Below are 20,570 nucleotides of genomic sequence, written 5' to 3' on the forward strand. Positions count from 1 at the left end.
ACCTTGAGTATCATATGCTATCATGTTGATGTTCTCTTTTGGCCCTCAGAGAAGGAGGTTAATACTCACTTCAAGGAAGCCATCATGCAATATCCAGAGACTGGAAGACCTTGATTATCATGTGATGTTGTGTTCATGTTTTCTTTTGGCCCTCAGAGAAGGAGGTTAATACACACTTCAAGGAAGCCATCAAGCAATATCCAGAGACTGGAAGACCTTGATTATCATGTGATGTTGTGTTCATGTTTTCTTTTGGCCAAGCAATACCCAGAGACTGGAAGGAGGTTAATACACACTTCAAGGAAGCCATCAAGCAATATCCAGAGACTGGAAGACCTTGATTATCATGTGATGTTGTGTTCATGTTCTCTTTTAGCCCTCAGAGAAGGAGGTTAATACTCACTTCAAGGAAGCCATCAAGCAATATCCATAGACTGGAAGACCTTGATTATCATGTGATGTTGTGTTCATGTTTTCTTTTGGCCCTCAGAGAAGGAGGTTAATACACACTTCAAGGAAGCCATCAAGCAATATCCAGAGACTGGAAGACCTTGATTATCATGTGATGTTGTGTTCATGTTTTCTTTTGGCCCTCAGAGAAGGAGGTTAATACACACTTCAAGGAAGCCATCAAGCAATATCCAGAGACTGGAAGACCTTGATTATCATGTGATGTTGTGTTCATGTTCTCTTTTGGCCCTCAGAGAAGGAGGTTAATACTCACTTCAAGGAAGCCATCAAGCAATATCCAGAGACTGGAAGACCTTGATTATCATGTGATGTTGTGTTCATGTTTTCTTTTAGCCCTCAGAGAAGGAGGTTAATACACACTTCAAGGAAGCCATCAAGCAATACCCAGAGACTGGAAGACCTTGAGTATCATGTGATGTTGTGTTCATGTTCTCTTTTGGCCCTCAGAGAAGGAGGTTAATACTCACTTCAAGGAAGCCATCAAGCAATATCCAGAGACTGGAAGACCTTGAGTATCATGGGATGTTGTGTTCATGTTTTCTTTTGGGTCACAGAGAAGGAGGTAAATACACACTTCAAGGAAGCCATCAAGCAATATCCAGAGACTGGAAGACCTTGATTATCATGTGATGTTGTGTTCATGTTTTCTTTTAGCCCTCAGAGAAGGAGGTAAATACACACTTCAAGGAAGCCATCAAGCAATACCCAGAGACTGGAAGACCTTGATTATCATGTGATCTTGTGTTCATGTTTTCTTTTGGGTCACAGAGAAAGAGCTGAAATGTGATTTGAGATTGTGATTTTATATCTCGGACGGGGCTATCCTATAAAGTACCAGAAATTGTACTAGACAGTGTAATACTAAGACAGTATTATGCCAAATATAAGTATTGCATTTGGCCACTTTCTAAAAGGCAAATGTGTATTTTATCGTCTCAGTATGTCACTACATCAGAAACGCTTATAATGGATCAACCAAAGTGGAGAAGGTGCCTTTTGGGGATGACAGATGGTTTTATTCACTTAAAGAAATCACATCATTTTAAAATATTTTTAACACCTGCAAAAGTTTCTAGAATGATGAAATTGAAAGAAAATTGACAGATCTTCAGTGTAAAAGGCAGCTGAAACCACATCTGGTTTTCCAAAGGACAGGCTGGTTATGGCTGGAGACGTCACATCTTCTTCAGGACAAGGTAGGAGACAAGGACACACAGGAAGTGCACTGCCAGGAATTGTGTCGCAGAACTGGCACCTGCATGACACAAATAATCTGTAATCCTCTGAGCATCCTACTTGTTAATCTGTTACTCTGTTGGGAGAGATGTGCGGAGGGGTAACCTAGTGGTTACAGCGTTCGAGTCCCCACATGGGCACAACGTGTGAAGCCCATATCTAGTGTCCCCCGCCGTGATATGGCTGGAATATTGCTAAAAGAGGCTAAAACCATAATCAATCACTCACTCACTGTTGGGAGAGGATGTTTTACAACGTGTCTATTAAGCTTTTTCAGTATTAACTGGATCATGCATGGGCGTATGGTGCTAAACGCAAACTATCTACCTGTTCTGTCCATCCACCCAACAAATAACCTACCCCATCCATAAAAAGTCCCATTTGCCCAATCAACATAACTTACCCTGCCTATCATTCCTTTGCTCACTCCAGGAAACGACCACCTGCACTAATCCCCCGAAACCGTAAATGCCCTCTCACAAAAAATCAGCATCTGTCTTGTATACTCGACACGGGACATCCACCCATCAACAACCTCCAACCAACCAACATGTCTCATCCATTCAACAACCACCACACGCCACTTCCAACCACCAACACCCACTACCACATGCTACATCCAACCAACCACCAAACGCCACATCCGCCAAACAACCAACACCACCACCTCCAACCAACAGCCACAACACAACACATCCATCCAACCACCCCACGCCACATCCAGCCAACAGCCAACGAAACAAACCACCACATGTTACATCCAGCCAACAACCACGTGTCCTTACCACTCAGCAGTCAATAGCCCAATACCCAACAATATCCTGACGTAACATATGTTATATTTGGGATTACACTTTCTTAGTAATGGCATTGTGTATTTCACAACAATATCCTGCTACACCTTTCTTACCTCACCGACAGAATATCTGATCCCTTTGACTACCCACTTGTTCCACCAACAAGCACCCATCATCCACACCACCTGCCCAAATGACAACAATCCACTAACACTGTCAGATTGTTTCAGCCACTGTACATCTGTAGAGACCCGTGAAGATCCGGGTTAGAATTGGTCTTCAGCAGCCATGCTTGTCGTAAGAGGCAAATAACGGGATCGGATGGTCAGCTCGCTGACTTGTCTGAATCATGTCATCGTATCCCAGTTGCGTAGATCGATGTTCGTGATGTCAGTTACCGGATTATTTACAGACAGCCGCCATATAGCATAAATGCTGTTGAGCGCGGCGTTAAACAACAAACAAAACAATCAAACAAAACATCTGTAGCGACAGTCTCACCTGAACACGGTATGACTTCTTCACATATCACCCTGCTTTTCCTACTTGCGGCGATTCCTTTCAGCCTGAACATTGCTCCACCATTACTGACGCTAATCGTCGCCCGGTCAAAGTCGGCGGCCATGCTGGGTGTTTGCCAGCGCCCTGCTATTTCACCCTCTGCATTTTGGTTATCACTGGTACTTTGGGCCACCCATGTCCACGTGCCATCGATCTTCTCCAAGCCGACCCAATATTCTTCAAATCCTGTATATCAACATACACGAAAGAGTTCATTTGCTCCGACCAGAGTCCCGACCCACTTAGCGTTCGTTGCGTTATGAGTTGTCGTGACTATATTTTACCACATTCTTGCGAATGACGTAGTGCTACGAACGCTCTGTGGATCGGAGCTCTACGATGTAATACCTACGATAGTCGTTCCAATATTCCATACCTAGATTATAACCGGATTTGATGACCATTTTCATGGTGCATTGCTTCTTTACAAGCTGGAAAGAAGCGTTATTTCCAAGGATTTATTTCGTAGTGTCGCTAATGTAAAATTTCAAGTTAGAGTACACTGATATTTGTAAAACTGGTTGAATGACCATAAAGGACTGAGATAGTGATTTTGTACCAGAGACAAAAGTCTGTTGTTCAAAACACCTGATGTAAGGATATTTAGAGAAAAATATTAATTTCTCCGTTGGTTGGTTTCTAAGAAAAGAATGGCATTCCTGAGGCAGGGACAATACATTATTGTCATGTCTTGATGGTGTTTGGGCGGTGGGTTAGTCTAGTGGTTAAAGCGTTGGCTCGTCACGCCGTGATATTGCTGGTATTGGATTATGTTCATACGTTCAGTCACTGTTTTTCCTGTCACAAACATACTACAGAGAAATACATAGAACACTGCTGACACATTCTCTTTTAAACAAGTTCTGAGAAACGAATGGGTTCTTTAATGGTGCAAGTGAATATTAATGGTAATGGTGGTGTGTGGTCTTGTGCATAGAGCTCAGGTCACAAATCAATTGAAGTTAAGCAAAGTAAACCTTGGATGGGTGAAGGTGTTTGGCAGCTTGACTCCTGAGAGTTTCTGAAAATTCTGCCCTGCCCCACAACGAAGCACATGTGATCTCACCTTAGGTAAGTGAGTTTGTTCAAAATTGCCCCTATTCACCCAGCAGAAAATGGGTACCCGGTGGGATAAGTCATGTGACTATAACCTTCTAGCACCTCACAGGCAGCTTGGGTTATCGGGGACAATATAATGTGCTGTGCTTTGATTGTTAGCGCTATGAGCATACCTGGTGTGGAGTTTAACGCTATATAAATGGACACAAAATTATCTATAATCAATATTACAGAGTTTACCTATTCCGTCGTGGACTTGGCTGGCGAACGAGTCATCCTTCACCCTGACAAGACGTAGACTGTTGACTTCACAGAAGATCTTGGCTTCCGTATAGTTCTTCATACTCTCGACACCATACACACATCGGCCACCTATCTTTGCAGTCAGGAACATCGCCGACGGTAGACTTTGTTGGAACACACGGGTACATCGTGCACTGTCTGTGGATCATAGTATGGACTTGTGTTATCGCCTAAGTCGAAATTATCATGGTTAACCCGCAGTAACACTTTCATACACTCCAATTATTCGGATATCTCAAGTATTGACCCGTGAAGGTCCGGGTTAGAATTGATCTTCAGTAACCCATGCTTGTCAAAAGAGGCGCCTAACTCATGCTGTTGATCACTTGATTGTCTGGTCAAGACCCGATATTTTACAGACCGCCGCCATATAGCTTGAATATTGTTGAGTGCCGCGTAAAACTTAACTCACTCATTCACTCACTCAACCTAGGCATGTGCTGCTGTCGAAGCACACCTCCACATATTCCCTATTTTCTCTGATACGGTGACAATTATGTGCTAATAACTTCAGTGTGTGACACTTCATTCCATTCACATCCTAATAATGTTTATGACTGCTAAAGTAGAAGTATTACAGAAAGGGAAATGCTCTCGGCAGTACCTCATGGGTAAGACACTACTCGCTGGGGTAATTTGCATCAAACTACGCCAGTTCACGTGGGTACTAGTTTTCATGGCTCAAATATCCATCATTCGATGATCGAGTCAGAATTGACCACTGGCATTCTGGACGAAATTTGGGCATGAATGATATGACACCGAAATTCAGCGTTCTTTTGGAACTAATCTCTAACTTTGTGACATAATTAAACATTAATAAGAAGAATGTAAAAACATTACAACAAATAATAAAAGGGAGCCCTAAGACTTTGTGGAAATCTAGATTTTCATGGGCTTTCTTGGATATGTTGGGTCTGTATGGCAGACTAGCGGCAAGGATGTTCCGGCAGTTCTTTGACGTAATGAGAAAGAACATGTCTTTTGATTGTATAGGCACTGTATTGGTTTTACGCCGCTTTTAGCAATATTCCAGCAACGTCACGGCGGGGAACACCAGAAATGGGCTTCACACATTGTACCCATGTGGGGATTCGAACCCGGATCTTCGGCGTGACGAGCCAACGCTTTAACCACTAGGCTACCCCACCGCCCCTAGGCATGCCAGAAGCAGTATCTGCATGTAATACCTTTCCAAACATACCGTCAGTCAATATAAAAGGTTACGTTCAATCGAGCGAAGTACAGACGTGTACAAATGATGTCTTCATTATGTACAGTGTCAAGGCCATTTGAAAGTTTAATCAGATCAAGTCATAATATGTTTCAGGAAGATACCTTTGTACACTGTCTGGTCAGGACACTGGCATTTGGCCAACGACTTCTCCGCCAAGTCCGACTTTTCCATGAACAATATCTAAAAAAATTAAGAAGAAAGTAGTAATTGCCTCAGATAAACAAACATGCAAAGATTTACATATAATATTGTACATCATACGAACAATGAATTCTCTATGTTTACCTGCAACAGTTTGGAAAATATGTTTTGTTTTTTAAACTTTTTATTTTTTGTTTATTTTTTATGTATTTATTTTTTATTATTATTTTTTGTTTCATAATTTTAAAAAAATAAAACAAATTCAGTTTTATTATTTATATATTGATTTTCTGCACATTCTCAGTGACTTGGTTCATTGAATGTCACTTTATGCCAATTGCGTCGATCGATGTTCATTATGCCAATCACTGGATTGTCTTTTGTACAGCTGGAACATTGCTGAGTGTGGGGTTAAACAACAAAAACATAAACAGATTTGACAAAATCTCTGCTTGTGTTTACATGCCAACCTTGTGAGTGTCCATCTCCAAGGCAACGAAATGTTTATCTGTGAAGCCATAACCATCGCCGGCGACCTCTTCCCCTGTGGCCCGGTAACACGTGTCCCCGGCATACGACGACACGGTGACATGGCTTCCTGCAAGCAGTCATTAGAGCATCATGGTTTATCGGTAGTATATTTAACTGGACAAACGATTATATGCATAATCCAATCATGCGCTTACCATTTTGGCGAAACTCAGCAGCGATATGGTGCAGACAAACCTCGGGGCGAAAACGGGTTTAGAACTCCCGATCATAGATTTCTGAAGTGCCAAGGGACACAACTCTGTACAGCGAATTGTGGCGCCCGAGAAGACTCGCGGCCTCATTTTATGATCATATAAGGTGTTGAGAGTTTGTAACAAATCACAAAGGGGAATATCTGCATGTAAAATCTAAACGTCGTGCATGAACAGAAAGGGTATTAGTGGAGGGTATAGTCACGTGGACTTGACCCTTGAGTTGAGTAAGTTGAGATTGAAAGCTATGTACTTGAGAAAACATTACCATAAACAGCGACGCCAGTGGCTACGCCCGTTGTACAGAGACAATCGCCCTTTTCAAAACGGCCACATTTAGAATGTGGGCTTTGATCGACGTCACTGTTCAGTACCCACGCAGTCTGAAATAAGAATGTAAGGCATGATTATAGGTTTAGAGTGTGTATGTACTTAATAAGAGAGAGACGGAGATCGAGAGAGGGGAGGGAGGGAGAGAGAGAGAGAAAAAGTGTGGGGGGAGGAAGGAGGAGCAGGGAGAAAAGGGTGCGGTAGAGAGGAGTATGGAAGAGAAGAAGGTTGTGGAAGAGAGAGGACCAAGGAGGATAATGAAAGAGGGTACAAGATGTTGTAAATGGAGAAATATAGTGTATTCTCAACTGTACCTCTTATGCCGAGTTTCCCGGCCTGGGCGTAATAAAAGTTAAGTTCTGTTCTGAGGAACAAAAGGGTGAGGAGGGAAAGATAGAGAAGGTAATAGATGAGAGAGAGAGAGAGAGAGAGAGAGAGAGAGAGAGAGAGTACACATTGTACCCATGTGGGGAATCGAACCCGGGTCTTCGGTGTGACGAGCGAACGCTACCCAGAAAGAGAGAGAATGAGAAATGTGACGAAAAGAGGGAATATATCTTCTTACAATTAAATAATAGGCATCATATGTTTTCAAAAACCAAAATGCAACTCTAACCAAGTACTAAATAGTTTGTCTCACGTACATCGCCATTGGCCTTTGTCAGTTCAAAAAACCTCAAGTCTGCGTCTCTCGAAAAAGTGGTCCCGTTGTTCACGTCCCCAGTCGCTATGAAGCAATCAGACCTGCTCAACACTTGCGGGGCCACTGAAGGAATTAAAGATGCATCCATAATGACACATTGACATGAATATCATTGGCATAAGACACGTCGGCATTTTAGGTTTGTTTGTGAATAAACACAACAGAATGGATTCCAAATTACGATACAGTTTTGTTGATCATTTCAAACTGCTTCTGGGTCCTGATCCACGAAGCGTTCGTAGCGCTATGATGTTCATAAGCCTATGGTAAACTGTAGAGTTAGTTACGACGGGTCGTAACGTTACGAATGCTTTGTGGATCGGGACCCTGATAAGACTTAGTTATGTGTATTTCAAGAGCTACGACATACACGTTTACAATAAGAATACATGACATTCGTAAGCCTATAGTAAACTGTAGAGTTACGACAGGTCGTAACGTTACGAAGGCTTTGTGTATCGGGACTCTGATAAGACTTAGTTATGTGTATTTCAAGTGCTACGACATCTCAGTTTATAATAAGAATACAATGAGTATTTAAGACGTTGGGAGAGCATGGTGGAGAGTTGAGAGATTGCGCTTAGTGATCCAAAATCAGCGTTCAAAATTAACGTCGGTCCTTAGGCCCGAAGCCTGCTGAAAACCACTCGGACCCACAGTTTTTTTTCTGCAGGTCCTTATGGCCGACAGCTTTTCCATCCCCAATAACTAAGAGTATTATTTTTTAGAATACATCATTCAGTAATTTGTAGTTTAAATTTCTAAATGAAACTCTTAATTTCTTGTCAGTTTTCACATTTGTTTGTTTGCTGGGAATTACTTACATTGTAGTTAAAATATAGGGCCTACATATTCTGATCAGGGCCCTCAACGTTACATGGTTCAGGGTCCTTAGGGCCTGCAGCTCTTCAGTGTTCAGGGCAAATACTGCTCACAATAATGATGCACTTCATACGAGTTTCATGTCTTCACAATGTGTAGTCTAAGACGTTTTTACCTGGCAGAGCAAAAGCAAGAGCCGTAGCGCTGTTCACACACATGCATTTTCCTCGCACTGCACAAAGAAAAAAATGAAACTGAGCATAGGCATGTGAATCACTGAATAGTACGTCCACAAATAAATATGTATCGACCTGAGATAATTTATTCACAAACGAATAGGAGACGGAAAGGGTTGTTGCCGCTACTTACCTGAGCATCCTGAAGCTTGACCTTCACATACTGGACGATAATACCAATTGTCGTTTCCTCCTTTCCATAGGAACTTGTTCTGGTTGAGCGTTGTCATGGTGAATGCCCTGTCGTAGGTATCTGCATCCGGACCGTGTTCCCATCGAGCGTTCGTCATAGCCTCCCCACCTGCACCTCCCCAGCGCCAGGTCCCAGATATCTTCTCCAGGTGCATCCAGTGCTGCATCCAGTCTACAGGGAAGATGTAAGCTTTAAGCATCCTAAGTGGTAAAAAGGATGATGCCATGCTTTGAACCCTTTGAACACACAATAATGAGACCCGTGAAGATCCGGGTTAGAATTGGTCTTCAGTAACCCATGCTTGTCGTAAAAGGCGACTAACGGGATCGGATGGTCAGGTATCCCAGTTGCGTAAATCGATGCTCATGCTATTGATCACTGGATAGTCTGGTCTAGACTCGATTATTTACAGCTGCAATATAGCTTGATTATTGCTGAGTGCGGTGTTAAACACCAGCCAACCACAATAATGAGTGAAACAAGCGAACGCTTTAACCACTAGGCTACCCATCACCAACAACTTTGTACTGCACTATTTCATGTCAGCTTAATACTAATAGCTTACTACTGATTTGGTGAAACCTTCGCGCTCGTTTATGGTTCTGAAATCTGTAACGAACCCTGAAGTACACAATGCCATTTTAGAAACGGGTAAAATGTAACATATGCTACACTTTGTCTATAAAGTACAGATTCTAGTACTTTTGGGGGGGTTGAGTCCCATCCGGGATTCGAACCCACACCCTCAGAGTCAGGCACCCAATCGCCAGCACACAAAGTCAGACGCCTAGACCGCTCTAGACCCCGGCTGTGGTGTCCCGGATGGGACTCAAAACACACACACACCCCAAACACCACCACCGAAATCCTCGCTCCAGTGATTGGTTATATGTCAAGGACTATTTACATAATGATTATTATACCATAATGTATTTATATAGTGCACAAATCCACGCAAGGCGCTAGATTTTTTCCCCTCATTGGATGTCAATCTCAACGGCACACCGTATTATCAATCTCAACTCCCTGGGGATCATACAACTCTTGCAGCCACTAGGCACACCAAATTATTGCGGCTTTCCCATCCTTACGAGGTACCCATTCACAGCTGGGTGGACTGGGACATATAGTCACAGTACTTTGTCCAAGTTTTGCTGCAAGTTGCTGTACCCGCAACTAGGTGTTTGCACGTATTCATGTGGCCACCATCTGGTCATTTACCAACGATAATATCAATCGATATTGAACCATCTTCCAGTTTCAACAGGAAGACGATGATTTGACAGTTTAAAATGTAACAAATTGAAGATATATTTTTTAGGTAGGTGATGTAAATAAAAATCAATATCAGTGGGTTTTTTTACAATCTTATAAAATCTACCCTTTGATGATGCTTCAATATCTGAATGCCATTTTTGTATGAAAAGATCTATAAGGCTATTCTTGACTTGACATTTAATCCAATCCCTATTGACTAATGCATGGTTAATCCATACATCATTATTTCCCGTCTTTATTATTATGTCTCTGATGCATGATAGCCATTTGTTATTAAATGTATTATATGATAAAATATGTAGTAGCATGTTTGCCAGCTTTGAGTATTTTCCTGTGATTAATCTCGCCCAGTAGCATACCATTTTAGTATAAATAACAATAGAGAGTGGTCTTCGTCCTGTCTCTGCATAAATCATATATAATGGTGTACTTTTCTTTACCCTAAGTAATTTCCTTAAATATGTTAAATGGATATTTTCCGTAATACTTAAGTTTTCAAACCCCCATATTTCACACCCATAAGTCAAAATTGGAACGACAAGTAGATCAAGAAGTTTTAACTGGCAAGTAATAGATAGATTGAAATGTCTGGCTTTAGATAAAACGTAGTTCATAGCTTTTAAACTCTTGTCACAAAGTGCTTTCCTAGGGGACGTGAAAGTACATTTCCTGCTAAAAAATTACCCAGATATTCGGATTCTTCAACATTTTGTAAATATGTATTTGATATTGCAAATCTATAAGAATATTCTCTCTTTGTGACATTAAATATCATTACATTTGTCTATATTAATCTTTAACTTCCATGTTTCACAATATTTGCTGAATATACCAAGTTGTCTCTGTAGGTTACATTTAAATGTTGCTAAGACAACAGTATCGTCTGCATATAGCAGTGCAAATAATTTCAAATATATACATAACACATCGTCGTTCAAAACAACACCTTTACATGAGAAAGCATTAAAATATTGTTCAAGATCATTAAGGAATAACGCAAAGAGTAGAGGCGACATATTCTCACCTTGTCTAACACCTTTAAGGCAATAAAAATATTCAGATGAGTGACATTTGGTTGAGACACACGATTTTATACCTTTATACATTGACTGTATAATTCTGAAACATTTACCAGTGATGTTATAATTAATAAGCTTACTCCAGAATCTGATCACTAGCCTTAGACAGCTCGCCAAACACGCCCCCTAATTATAATTTAAACAGACTGATGTTAACTACAACACTGGACATGGTATTGAAAATCGATGACTAAATTAATACTATTAGTGATTTATACTGCTTTTCAATACAGTAAAGCAGAAAGGACACTGACTTGTGGCTTGAAAAACTTTCTTCTGCTTCTGCGGATCCTGTAGTTGTACGAGCCGCAGCCCGTTATCCTCGCAATACGCCCTGGCATCGCTGTACTGCAGTGTGTGGTCGAGGCCGTAGACGCACGTGCTCCCGAACTGAGCCTTTCTCTGACCGTGGCTGTAGCCGACAAGATCCGTGGAACATTTGTCGCTGTCTGGTGAGGGAAAATAAATATGGAGTAAAGACCTTTCAGGTGGAGATATTTCAAAAGTGATAATTAATTCCTGAACAAATTGGCGTTCCCATATAAGGCTGGTGAGTGAGGTGAAATTGGATTGAACGTCAAGTTCACGGGTGCGTGCGTGCGTGTGTACAAGTCTGCAGTCATTCAAGCTTTCTAGCTGTAGTCCAGTGAGATACTATGCAACAGTTTAAAATGGATACCACGCCCAGAGAAATCATACTGACTCCAAGCCGAACTGTCCTGTTTGATCCCTTCCCTTGACCACAAGGCAAGGAAACAACAATAACCATCTTTTAACGCCTTTTGGTTTAACCTGGCCGGGGATTGAACTCCTGTCTCCAGACAGACGCTCTATCTACTACACCACAGAAGCTATTAACCCCGGGAAGGAGTTCTAGGTTTCACTGTATGAGAACGTTCTGCTCCACTTACCTTTAATTACCGTTTCGTCTGTGCACAAGATGTTTGTGTCGCATCTCTCGGGAGAGCTCTGGTTGAGCTTGTCGCTAAGCACCCAAACAGACTGAAACAAGTCACAAAGGAGATGAAGGACTCAGATAACTCTTGGTTTAATGATTTATTTAGACCGCCCCCAACCGTATTTGTTCACGACATTAATTCCACTGGCACATGTCCATAAATACATGCCTGACTATTCCCAGAAAGAGATGTAGAATAAAGACCATCTCGAGATAGCCGTTTTCTTGTTTGTTTGTTTTCTCTCTCAATATTATGAGAAATTTGAGGATTGACTTCTCAGTTCTTCATTACAACATTCCCACATTTAGTAACTGTCCATACAAGCATAATGCCAATCATAGTTTTTAGAAAAAACACCGAATAACATGGTCTGGTCCAGACTACCATGAGTAGTAGGGCTGCGCAATATAACCGGTTTACCAGTATATACCGGTTCAGACATGAAAACGATACGTATTGCGATACGCTGATTGAAAACCGGTATTTTGACATGCATTGGAAAAGACTTCGTAACACTCGGAAATTATAAATTTATAAATTGTTCCTTTCTTTTTTTTATTTGTGTCAAATATTATTTACATTTTTATTTTGTCATGATTAAAAGCTTTTATTAAAGCTTAATCAAGCATGGTGATTTTGTTGTGTTTGTGCTTTATAAATCAAACATTAACTCGATTATAAGTAGTTTTTTGCTAAAAAAGAACTTCTTGCAATATATTGCAATACATATCGCAATATATGCTTTCGCATCGCAATATATTGCAATATGAAAATTCTCTGCAATACCCAGCCCTAATGAGTAGATAGGTATACCCAGCCCTAATGAGTAGGTAGGTTAAATAAATGGTTGCTTGTTGGTTAACACCATATTCCAACTTTGTGCTACCAAATGTCGAATCTGGACTAGACAATCCAGTGACTGCCATCATAAAGATCGATCCATACGACAGCAGTATGATGACAGTTCGATCATGCACAGCTTGACCACTGTATTTTATTAAGTCGCCTCTTACGACAAGAATGTATTTATTCTTACCGGAAATCCCCACGGATTGTTCTGGAATTTGTACTAATTCGTTTACATATCATTCGTGTGGTTTTGAAAGCTATGAACTTACGCCAAGACCTGGTCTCACAAGCTCGTAAAACTCAGTTGAAGCAGTTTGACCGAAGAAATCGCCCGTCTTGCCGCTCCCAGCGCTGGGGTAACATGCTCCACTTAACAAAGTCTGAGAGATACCTGTTAAACAATTAAATAATTTCCCTTTGGCTTGTCCTCGATCAATCATCCTGAATCTTTGTGGTTATAAGCTAGGATTACACTATATAGCCAGTGTACGGAATAGTTTCCAAATTTTGATAGACAGTCGGGCTAGCTATGCCTGAAAGTTAATAGCCCACACAATAATTCACCAGCCGGAAATTTGAATGTAGACAAAGTAAAGTGTTTTATAACTTAACAAGTCGGAGAGAGTGATATATTTACAAAATGACCCCTTGAAAATTCACCAGACAGTCGGGCCAGTGACTGTGGAGATTTACTGACCCGACTGAATTTCTACTAGCCACGGGCTAGCGGGCAAGTGGTTATTTCGCACACTGTTATATAGCTAACACATACTATATACAAGACGGGCATATTCAATACAAGGTGTCACAACTATTGAGCTAAAGGTGATAGATAGTCTGACAGTGTTACAGGGACATCTGACAGAGTCGTTGAATGTCAGATAACCAAAGATTTTGTTAGACGTCATCACTCCATCACGTCATTTACCATGGAAGTCATCAATATCATTAATATCTCGCAAATTCTATTCTATTCTGAACACGTGTGATTCCGAATTTTACCCTGACTATATAATCAGTAAATACAGGTACGTTACGTATCATTTACCATTCCATCAGTCGGCGAAATAATAATGCATGAACATTTCAAACATTTGAAAGAGCAGCCGAAGAGTCAATAACTGTGACCTTAACTGAATTTGACTCTCGGTGAAAATCTATGGAAAGTTTATGATTCTATGTCTACTTTGGATCATTTGGTTTATATGCATTTACCTGTGCAAGATGTGTTGACGAACACGATAACCATGTGAGATATTTGACTTAGAGTAACTGATTTATAGTACAGTGAAATCTTATTAACTCGAATTTGACTATCCTGACATATGTTTCAAGAACATGGTACTTAATGGACCGGTTTATGCCTATCAGCAGTGTAGGCTAACATATATATTACTCTGTTTGTCTCGAAGTACGGATAACTCGATATGTATCTATCTCCAGCAGTTTTGGTGCAGATGGAGAAAGGATGTACGATGGATTATACCTACCCGAGAAAGAGAAGGCTGGGGCAAGGGCTTCGGTGATGCACATGCACGTACCAATAGTTGGACCAGCTGTGATAAAGAAAGGTTTATGATTGTTGAAATATCAAAATAAGTGTCTATATCACCAATACCCGACAGACGTTTACAACTGGAAATGTCTAATATACTCTCCCAAACAAGAAACGCATCATGAAAATAGCAATTTCATGAAGCAATGAATTAAAACATGATTCATTTTACAAAAGGTTTTGCTCTGTTTATGAATCCTATGGTGTTTATTTTTTGAAACATCACAACAAAACGCACCAACCGTAAAATACCCGTATTTAACAGCATGATTTTCAATTTCGGCGTGTAGTGTCACAGAATACACAATTCACATGCAATGCACGTGAAAGTTGGGGATAAGATAGTCTCAATGATGGGTATAAAAGGTTGATCGCTGTCTGTCGATTATTCACTGTATTTATAATATTGTTGACGAACGCAAAATGCCACGTCTAAGTGAAGCCAAGTTAAGATTTTAAGTCACATCGGCAATATTTCAGCCATATCGTGACTGGTTTGCTTGAAGCTGGCCAGTCTCAACGTGCAGTTGCCCGACGGGTGAATGTTCACCAAAGCACCATTTCACGGCTCTGGGAGAGATATCGCCGGCAGAATGCGGTAGCAGATGCCCCTCGTAGTGGGCGACCTCGAGCGACCACTGCGGCGCAGGATCGCTACATCCGGGTACATCATCTGCGTCATCGAACAGCTACGGCGACCAGTACCGTTCGACAAATACCCGGATTGAGGAGGCTTTCTGCACAGATCGTCAGGAACAGGTAGAGAGAGGCTGGTTTACGTGCCAGAAGACCTTATTTTGGCCCTGTGCTTCGACAACAACATTGTCGACATTGAGTTGAATGGTGCACCAACGTTCAGGCCTGGAACCTACCGAATTGGCGTAGAATCTGGTTCAGTGATGCATCACGATTTCTATTGGAACGTCGCGATGGAAGAATGCGGGTTTACAGACGTCGACGTGAACGTTTCGCCAATGCTTGCGTTCCCCAGGTGGACAGATTCGACCGGGCCAGTGTTATGATGTGGGGAACGATCACCTGCCGTAGGAGAAGTGATTTGGTGATGATCCAGGGCAACCTGACAGATCAACGGTACTGTAACGAAATCCTACGCCCACACCTCCTTCCAATCATTGTTCGCCAGAGGGAGTTGTTTCAACAGGACAATGCCAGGCCCCACACAGCACGTCACACTAGAGACTTCCTCTTTTTTAGGAGTGTATAATATAAGGACATCCTTTTTCCTGTCTTAATAATTCAAGCTAACACAGTCATCAGTGAGAGGTTCATGTAGATTTGACAGCACTTCTGAAAATATGTTTTGGTTACGTTCTCTCACTGAAACATATACTCTCCCAAAAAAGAAACGCATATTGGAATTTCAACTGTATTTTTATATTTATTTTGAAACATCTTGAAGGCTTTATGAGTCAATGAAATATAGCGAAACTGCACACTGGGAATGCAGACTTTGGCACCAACTCGAGGAAAGTCAGTTTGAGTGTCACATGGAGACGTGTGGTGGCGCTGAAATCAATACCTCGTGTGACCACTGTGGGCATCCAGAACTGCACGGCATCGCCTCGGCATCGAACGAATAAGTCTCGTGTTGCCCAATCGCAGCCCACTCTGCCTGTAGTGCCTGTGCGAGTTGCTGAAGTGTCTGGGGTTGAGGGTTACGGCGTCGCACCCGTCTGTCCAGGGCATCCCACTGATGTTCGATCGGGTTTAAGTCCGGTGATCTTGAGGGCCAGGGGAGCACATTGATGTTGTGGTTCTGGAGGAAGTCTCTAGTGTGACGTGCTGTGTGGGGCCTGGCATTGTCCTGTTGAAACAACTCCCTCTGGCGATCAATGATTGGAAGGAGGTGTGGGCGTAGGATTTCGTCACAGTACCGTTGAGCTGTCAGATTGCCCTGGATCATCACCAGATCACTTCTCCTACGGCAGGTGATCGTTCCCCACATCATAACACCGCCCCGGCCGAATCTGTCCACCTGGGGAACACAAGCGTTGGCGAAACGTTTACGTCGACGTCTGTAAACCCGCATTTTTCCATCGCGACGTTCCAATAGCAACAGTGATTCATCACTGAACCAGATTCTACGCCAATTCGGTAGGTTCCAGGCCTGAACGTTGGTGCACCATTCAACTCAATGTCGACGATGTTGTTGTCGAAGCACAGGGCCAAAATAAGGTCTTCTGGCACGTAAACCAGCCTCTCTCAACCTGTTCCTGACGATCTGTGCAGAAAGCCTCCTCAATCCGGGTATTTGCCGAGCGGTACTGGTCGCCGTAGCTGTTCGATGACGCAGATGATGTACCCGGATGTAGCGATCCTGCGCCGCAGTGGTCGCTCGAGGTCGCCCACTACGAGGGGCATCTGCTACCGCATCTGCCGGCGATATCTCTCCCAGAGCCGTGAAATGGTGCTTTGGTGAACATTCATGCGTCGGGCAACTGCACGTTGAGACTGGCCAGCTTCAAGCAAACCAATGGCGATATGACGGTTGGCTTCACTTAGACGTGGCATTTTGCGTTCGTCAACAATATTATAAATACAGTGAATAATCGACAGACAGCGATCAACCTTTTATACCCATCATTGAGACTATCTTATCCCCAACTTTCACGTGCATTGCATGTGAATTGTGTATTCTGTGACACTACACGCCGAAATTGAAAATCATGCTGTTAAATACGGGTATTTTACGGATGGTGCGTTTTGTTGTGATGTTTCAAAAAATAAACACCATAGGACTCATAAACAGAGCAAAACCTTTTGTAAAATGAATCATGTTTTAATTCATTGCTTCATGAAATTGCTATTTTCATGATGCGTTTCTTGTTTGGGAGAGTATACATCTCAAACATAATACATATGTCGACTGAAGCCATTTGTATGATACAACATTATAATCATTGGGAGGATATTTTGATTAACAACATATTGATATCATAATTGTAAACCAAGACTAACGGACTCTGTCAGAGATGGATATTTACTGCAACACAAGGTACCCGTATTACGAAAAGATCGCAGCGCTACGACCGTCGTAAGTCTGTTTTAGTATTGGAGTTACGGTGGGCATTGCGGTAAGGTCGCATTGTGCCAGGGCCCCCAGTTTAACACCAGGGTTTTACAAAAATATCGCAGCGCTACGACCGTCGTAAGTCTGTTTCAGTATTGGAGTTACGGTGGTCATAGCGGTACGGTCGCATTGTGCCAGGGCCCCCAGGTTTGCACTAGGGACCCGTTTTACAAAGAGATCGCAATGCTACGATCGTCGTAAGTCTGTTTTAGTATTGGAGTTACGGTGGGCATTGCGGTAAGGTCGCATTGTGCCAGGGCCCCCAGTTTAACACTAGGGTATTACAAAAATAACGCAGTGCTACGACCGTCGTAAGTCTGTTTTAGTATTGGAGTTACGGTGGGCATTGCGGTAAGGTCGCATTGTGCCAGGGCCCCCAGTTGAACACTAGGGTTTTACAAAAATTTCGCAGCGCTACGACCGTCGTAAGTCTGTTTCAGTATTGGAGGTGGTCATAGAGGTACGCTCGCTTTGTGAAAGGGCCCCCAGATTCGGTCACCTACCTTAAACGACAATCCGCCACTAACAGATCCTATATTTTTGACATTAGGGTAACATTCCATTCAATCAGACATTTACCAATAGTCTCCCCTTGTTCTTGACATACGACCCTTTTCGAGGTTTTCGGGTTCGAAATACTCTTGAGATTTGACCGTTGTACAAAAGCGTACGTATTGTTGCTCTCCCCATCCCAACGTCCCACAACGTCACTAGAGGCGTCAGCGTTGTTGTCGTCGTTCGGTGAAATCCACACCCACCTTCTTCTTTTCAGTTTTAGGCCAATCCAGTACTCTCTAAAATCTGCAGAAGTATAAGTGAGAGAGTAAGTGTTCGGGTGTGATTAAACGCGCGAGATATTTTCTATCTATATGGCGGCGGTCTGTAAATAATCGAATATGGACCAGACAATCCAGTGATCAACAGCATGAGCATCGATCTGCGCCATTGAGATACGATGACATGCACCCAAGTCAGCGAGCCTGACCACCCGATCCCGTTAGTCGCCTCTTACGAGAAGCATGGGTTGCTGAAAACAAATTCTAACCAGGATCTTCACGGGCCTTGGTGTGTAAGGATATAACTGAAATATGTACTTAACTTCAGTTGACCCTTTGAGAGCTGCCTAACCATCGGAAACATGTGGGTATTATCGTTTTACACCGCTTTTAAAATTATTACAGCAAAACCACAGCCATGAATACCCAAGATAGTATTTATAAATTGTACCCATGTGGAGAATCGAACCCATGACAGCGAACGCTGTAACCACTGAGCTACCCCTCCAGTCGAATCAGTTGGTTGGTTGGTTGTTTAATGCCGCACTCAGCAATATTCCAGCTCTAACAGGTCTGTAACAATCCAGCCTGGACCAGACAATCCAGTGTTTAACATCATGAGTATCGTTCTACGCAATAAGGATACGATGACATGTCAACCAAGTCAGCGAGCCTGACCACCCGATCCCGTTAGTTGCCTCTTACGACAAGCATGGGTTACTGAAGACCAATTCTAAGCCGGATGTTTGCGAGTATGTTGAGAACAGACATCGAATTGTTGCCTAATAAGACATGATCTTAAAAATCTAACATGATCTTTTCATTACTTGTTGCAGCTGTTATTTTTCTCTGGGTTCTCCGTGTTTCCACCCAGGCAAGTCTCAGTCCCTTGTCCTCGCACAGAGCTCGAGCAGCCTCTGGTCTCATGTTGGTGTTGATGCCGAAGATACACCTGCCTTCAACCACGGCTTCAACGACACTTTCCGAGAAATACACCCGGCAGCCATTGGCATTGACAGTCGTTGGTTCTGATGAGAAAGTGAATGAGTGAGTTTAGTTTTACGCAGCATTTAGCAATATTCCAGATATATGGCGGCAGTCTGTAAATAATCGTGTCTGGACCAGACAATCCAGTGATCAAGAGCATGAGCATCGATCTGCGCAATTTGGAGCCGATGACATTATGTCAACCAAGTCAGCGAACTTGACCACTCGATCCTGTTAGTCGCCTATTACGACAAGCATGGGTTACTGAAGATCAGTATTCTAACCCGGACCTTCACGGGATCTTATGAGAAAGATAAGGTACAGACAGAAATGGTATGTTTCTTTTACGAAGCAGCATTCATCAATATTCCAACTATAAGATGGCAGTCTAAACCCTTGACTATGGACAATACAATCCAGTGATTGACACCATGAGCATCGGCAATTGGGATACGATGACATGCATCAACAGAGTCATCAAATATGACCACCCCACGCCCTTAGCATTATCATACAAAAAGCATTGGTTGCTGAAAACCATTTGTAACCCGGATGTTCAAAGTAACATATGGCCATGAATAAATAGTTATTTTCCAATATGTATATGTGTCGTATCTCCTTATTGAGAGGCGGTGGGGTAGCCTAGTGGTTCGCTCGTCACGCCGAAGACCCGGGTTCGATTCCCAAAATGGGTATAATGTGTGAAGCCCATTTCTGGTGTCCCCCGCCGTGATATTGCTGGAATATTGCTAAAAGCGGCGTAACACTATTCAAAGTCACTCACTCTCACTTCGCGAGAAATGAATGTTATTATTACTTGCATCTGTGGGGGAACAGTATACACATCCTGTTTCTTCAAAAACAATATGCTGAGCACCACTAACTAATAGTTCCTTGGAAGTAACCAAAGTCATACAGACATGGGAAATATGGTAAATATGAAACGCCAAAGCAAGAGAAAAACAGGTGTCTTGGAAACCGATTCCAATTAGCGTGAAGGTCGGACGAGTGAGAAAACGTTTATAAATGGGTCCCTGAAAATCAGTGCTGACACCAGGTGTCCGTGAAAGGGGTAAGTATGTTCTGTTCTATCGGTAGCACCCTCCTTTCACACAATTTGTAACGAACATCCCCAGATAGTCGCAAGTTCTAGGTCCCTCCATA

General features: G+C 42.4%; 1 protein-coding gene across 2 annotated transcripts in view; it reads right to left on the reverse strand.

Moving 5' to 3' along the window:
• Positions 1-1,454: 1,454 nt before the first annotated feature.
• LOC124281794 overlaps positions 1,455-20,570 on the reverse strand; it is a 31,310-nt gene continuing 12,194 nt past the window's right edge. Inside the window, exons 9-23 of one of the 2 annotated variants that reach the window (XM_046717783.1) lie at positions 19,247-19,447; positions 18,223-18,444; positions 14,488-14,553; positions 13,267-13,388; positions 12,101-12,191; positions 11,444-11,638; positions 8,773-9,003; positions 8,579-8,635; positions 7,523-7,644; positions 6,817-6,931; positions 6,276-6,403; positions 5,766-5,844; positions 4,365-4,565; positions 3,006-3,251; positions 1,455-1,726 (exon numbers count right to left, since the gene is read on the reverse strand). In XM_046717783.1, coding sequence (XP_046573739.1) covers positions 1,647-1,726; positions 3,006-3,251; positions 4,365-4,565; positions 5,766-5,844; positions 6,276-6,403; positions 6,817-6,931; positions 7,523-7,644; positions 8,579-8,635; positions 8,773-9,003; positions 11,444-11,638; positions 12,101-12,191; positions 13,267-13,388; positions 14,488-14,553; positions 18,223-18,444; positions 19,247-19,447 — 2,156 coding nt within the window. In that variant the 3' untranslated portion in view covers positions 1,455-1,646. The remainder of the gene's footprint in view (positions 1,727-3,005; positions 3,252-4,364; positions 4,566-5,765; positions 5,845-6,275; positions 6,404-6,816; positions 6,932-7,522; positions 7,645-8,578; positions 8,636-8,772; positions 9,004-11,443; positions 11,639-12,100; positions 12,192-13,266; positions 13,389-14,487; positions 14,554-18,222; positions 18,445-19,246; positions 19,448-20,570) is intronic. The other variant, XM_046717784.1, reaches the window with a different exon arrangement.

This window comes from Haliotis rubra, unplaced genomic scaffold (genome assembly GCF_003918875.1).
Source record: "Haliotis rubra isolate DU_JTF1 unplaced genomic scaffold, ASM391887v1 Scf29, whole genome shotgun sequence".
Classification (NCBI taxonomy): Eukaryota; Metazoa; Mollusca; class Gastropoda; order Lepetellida; family Haliotidae; genus Haliotis; species Haliotis rubra.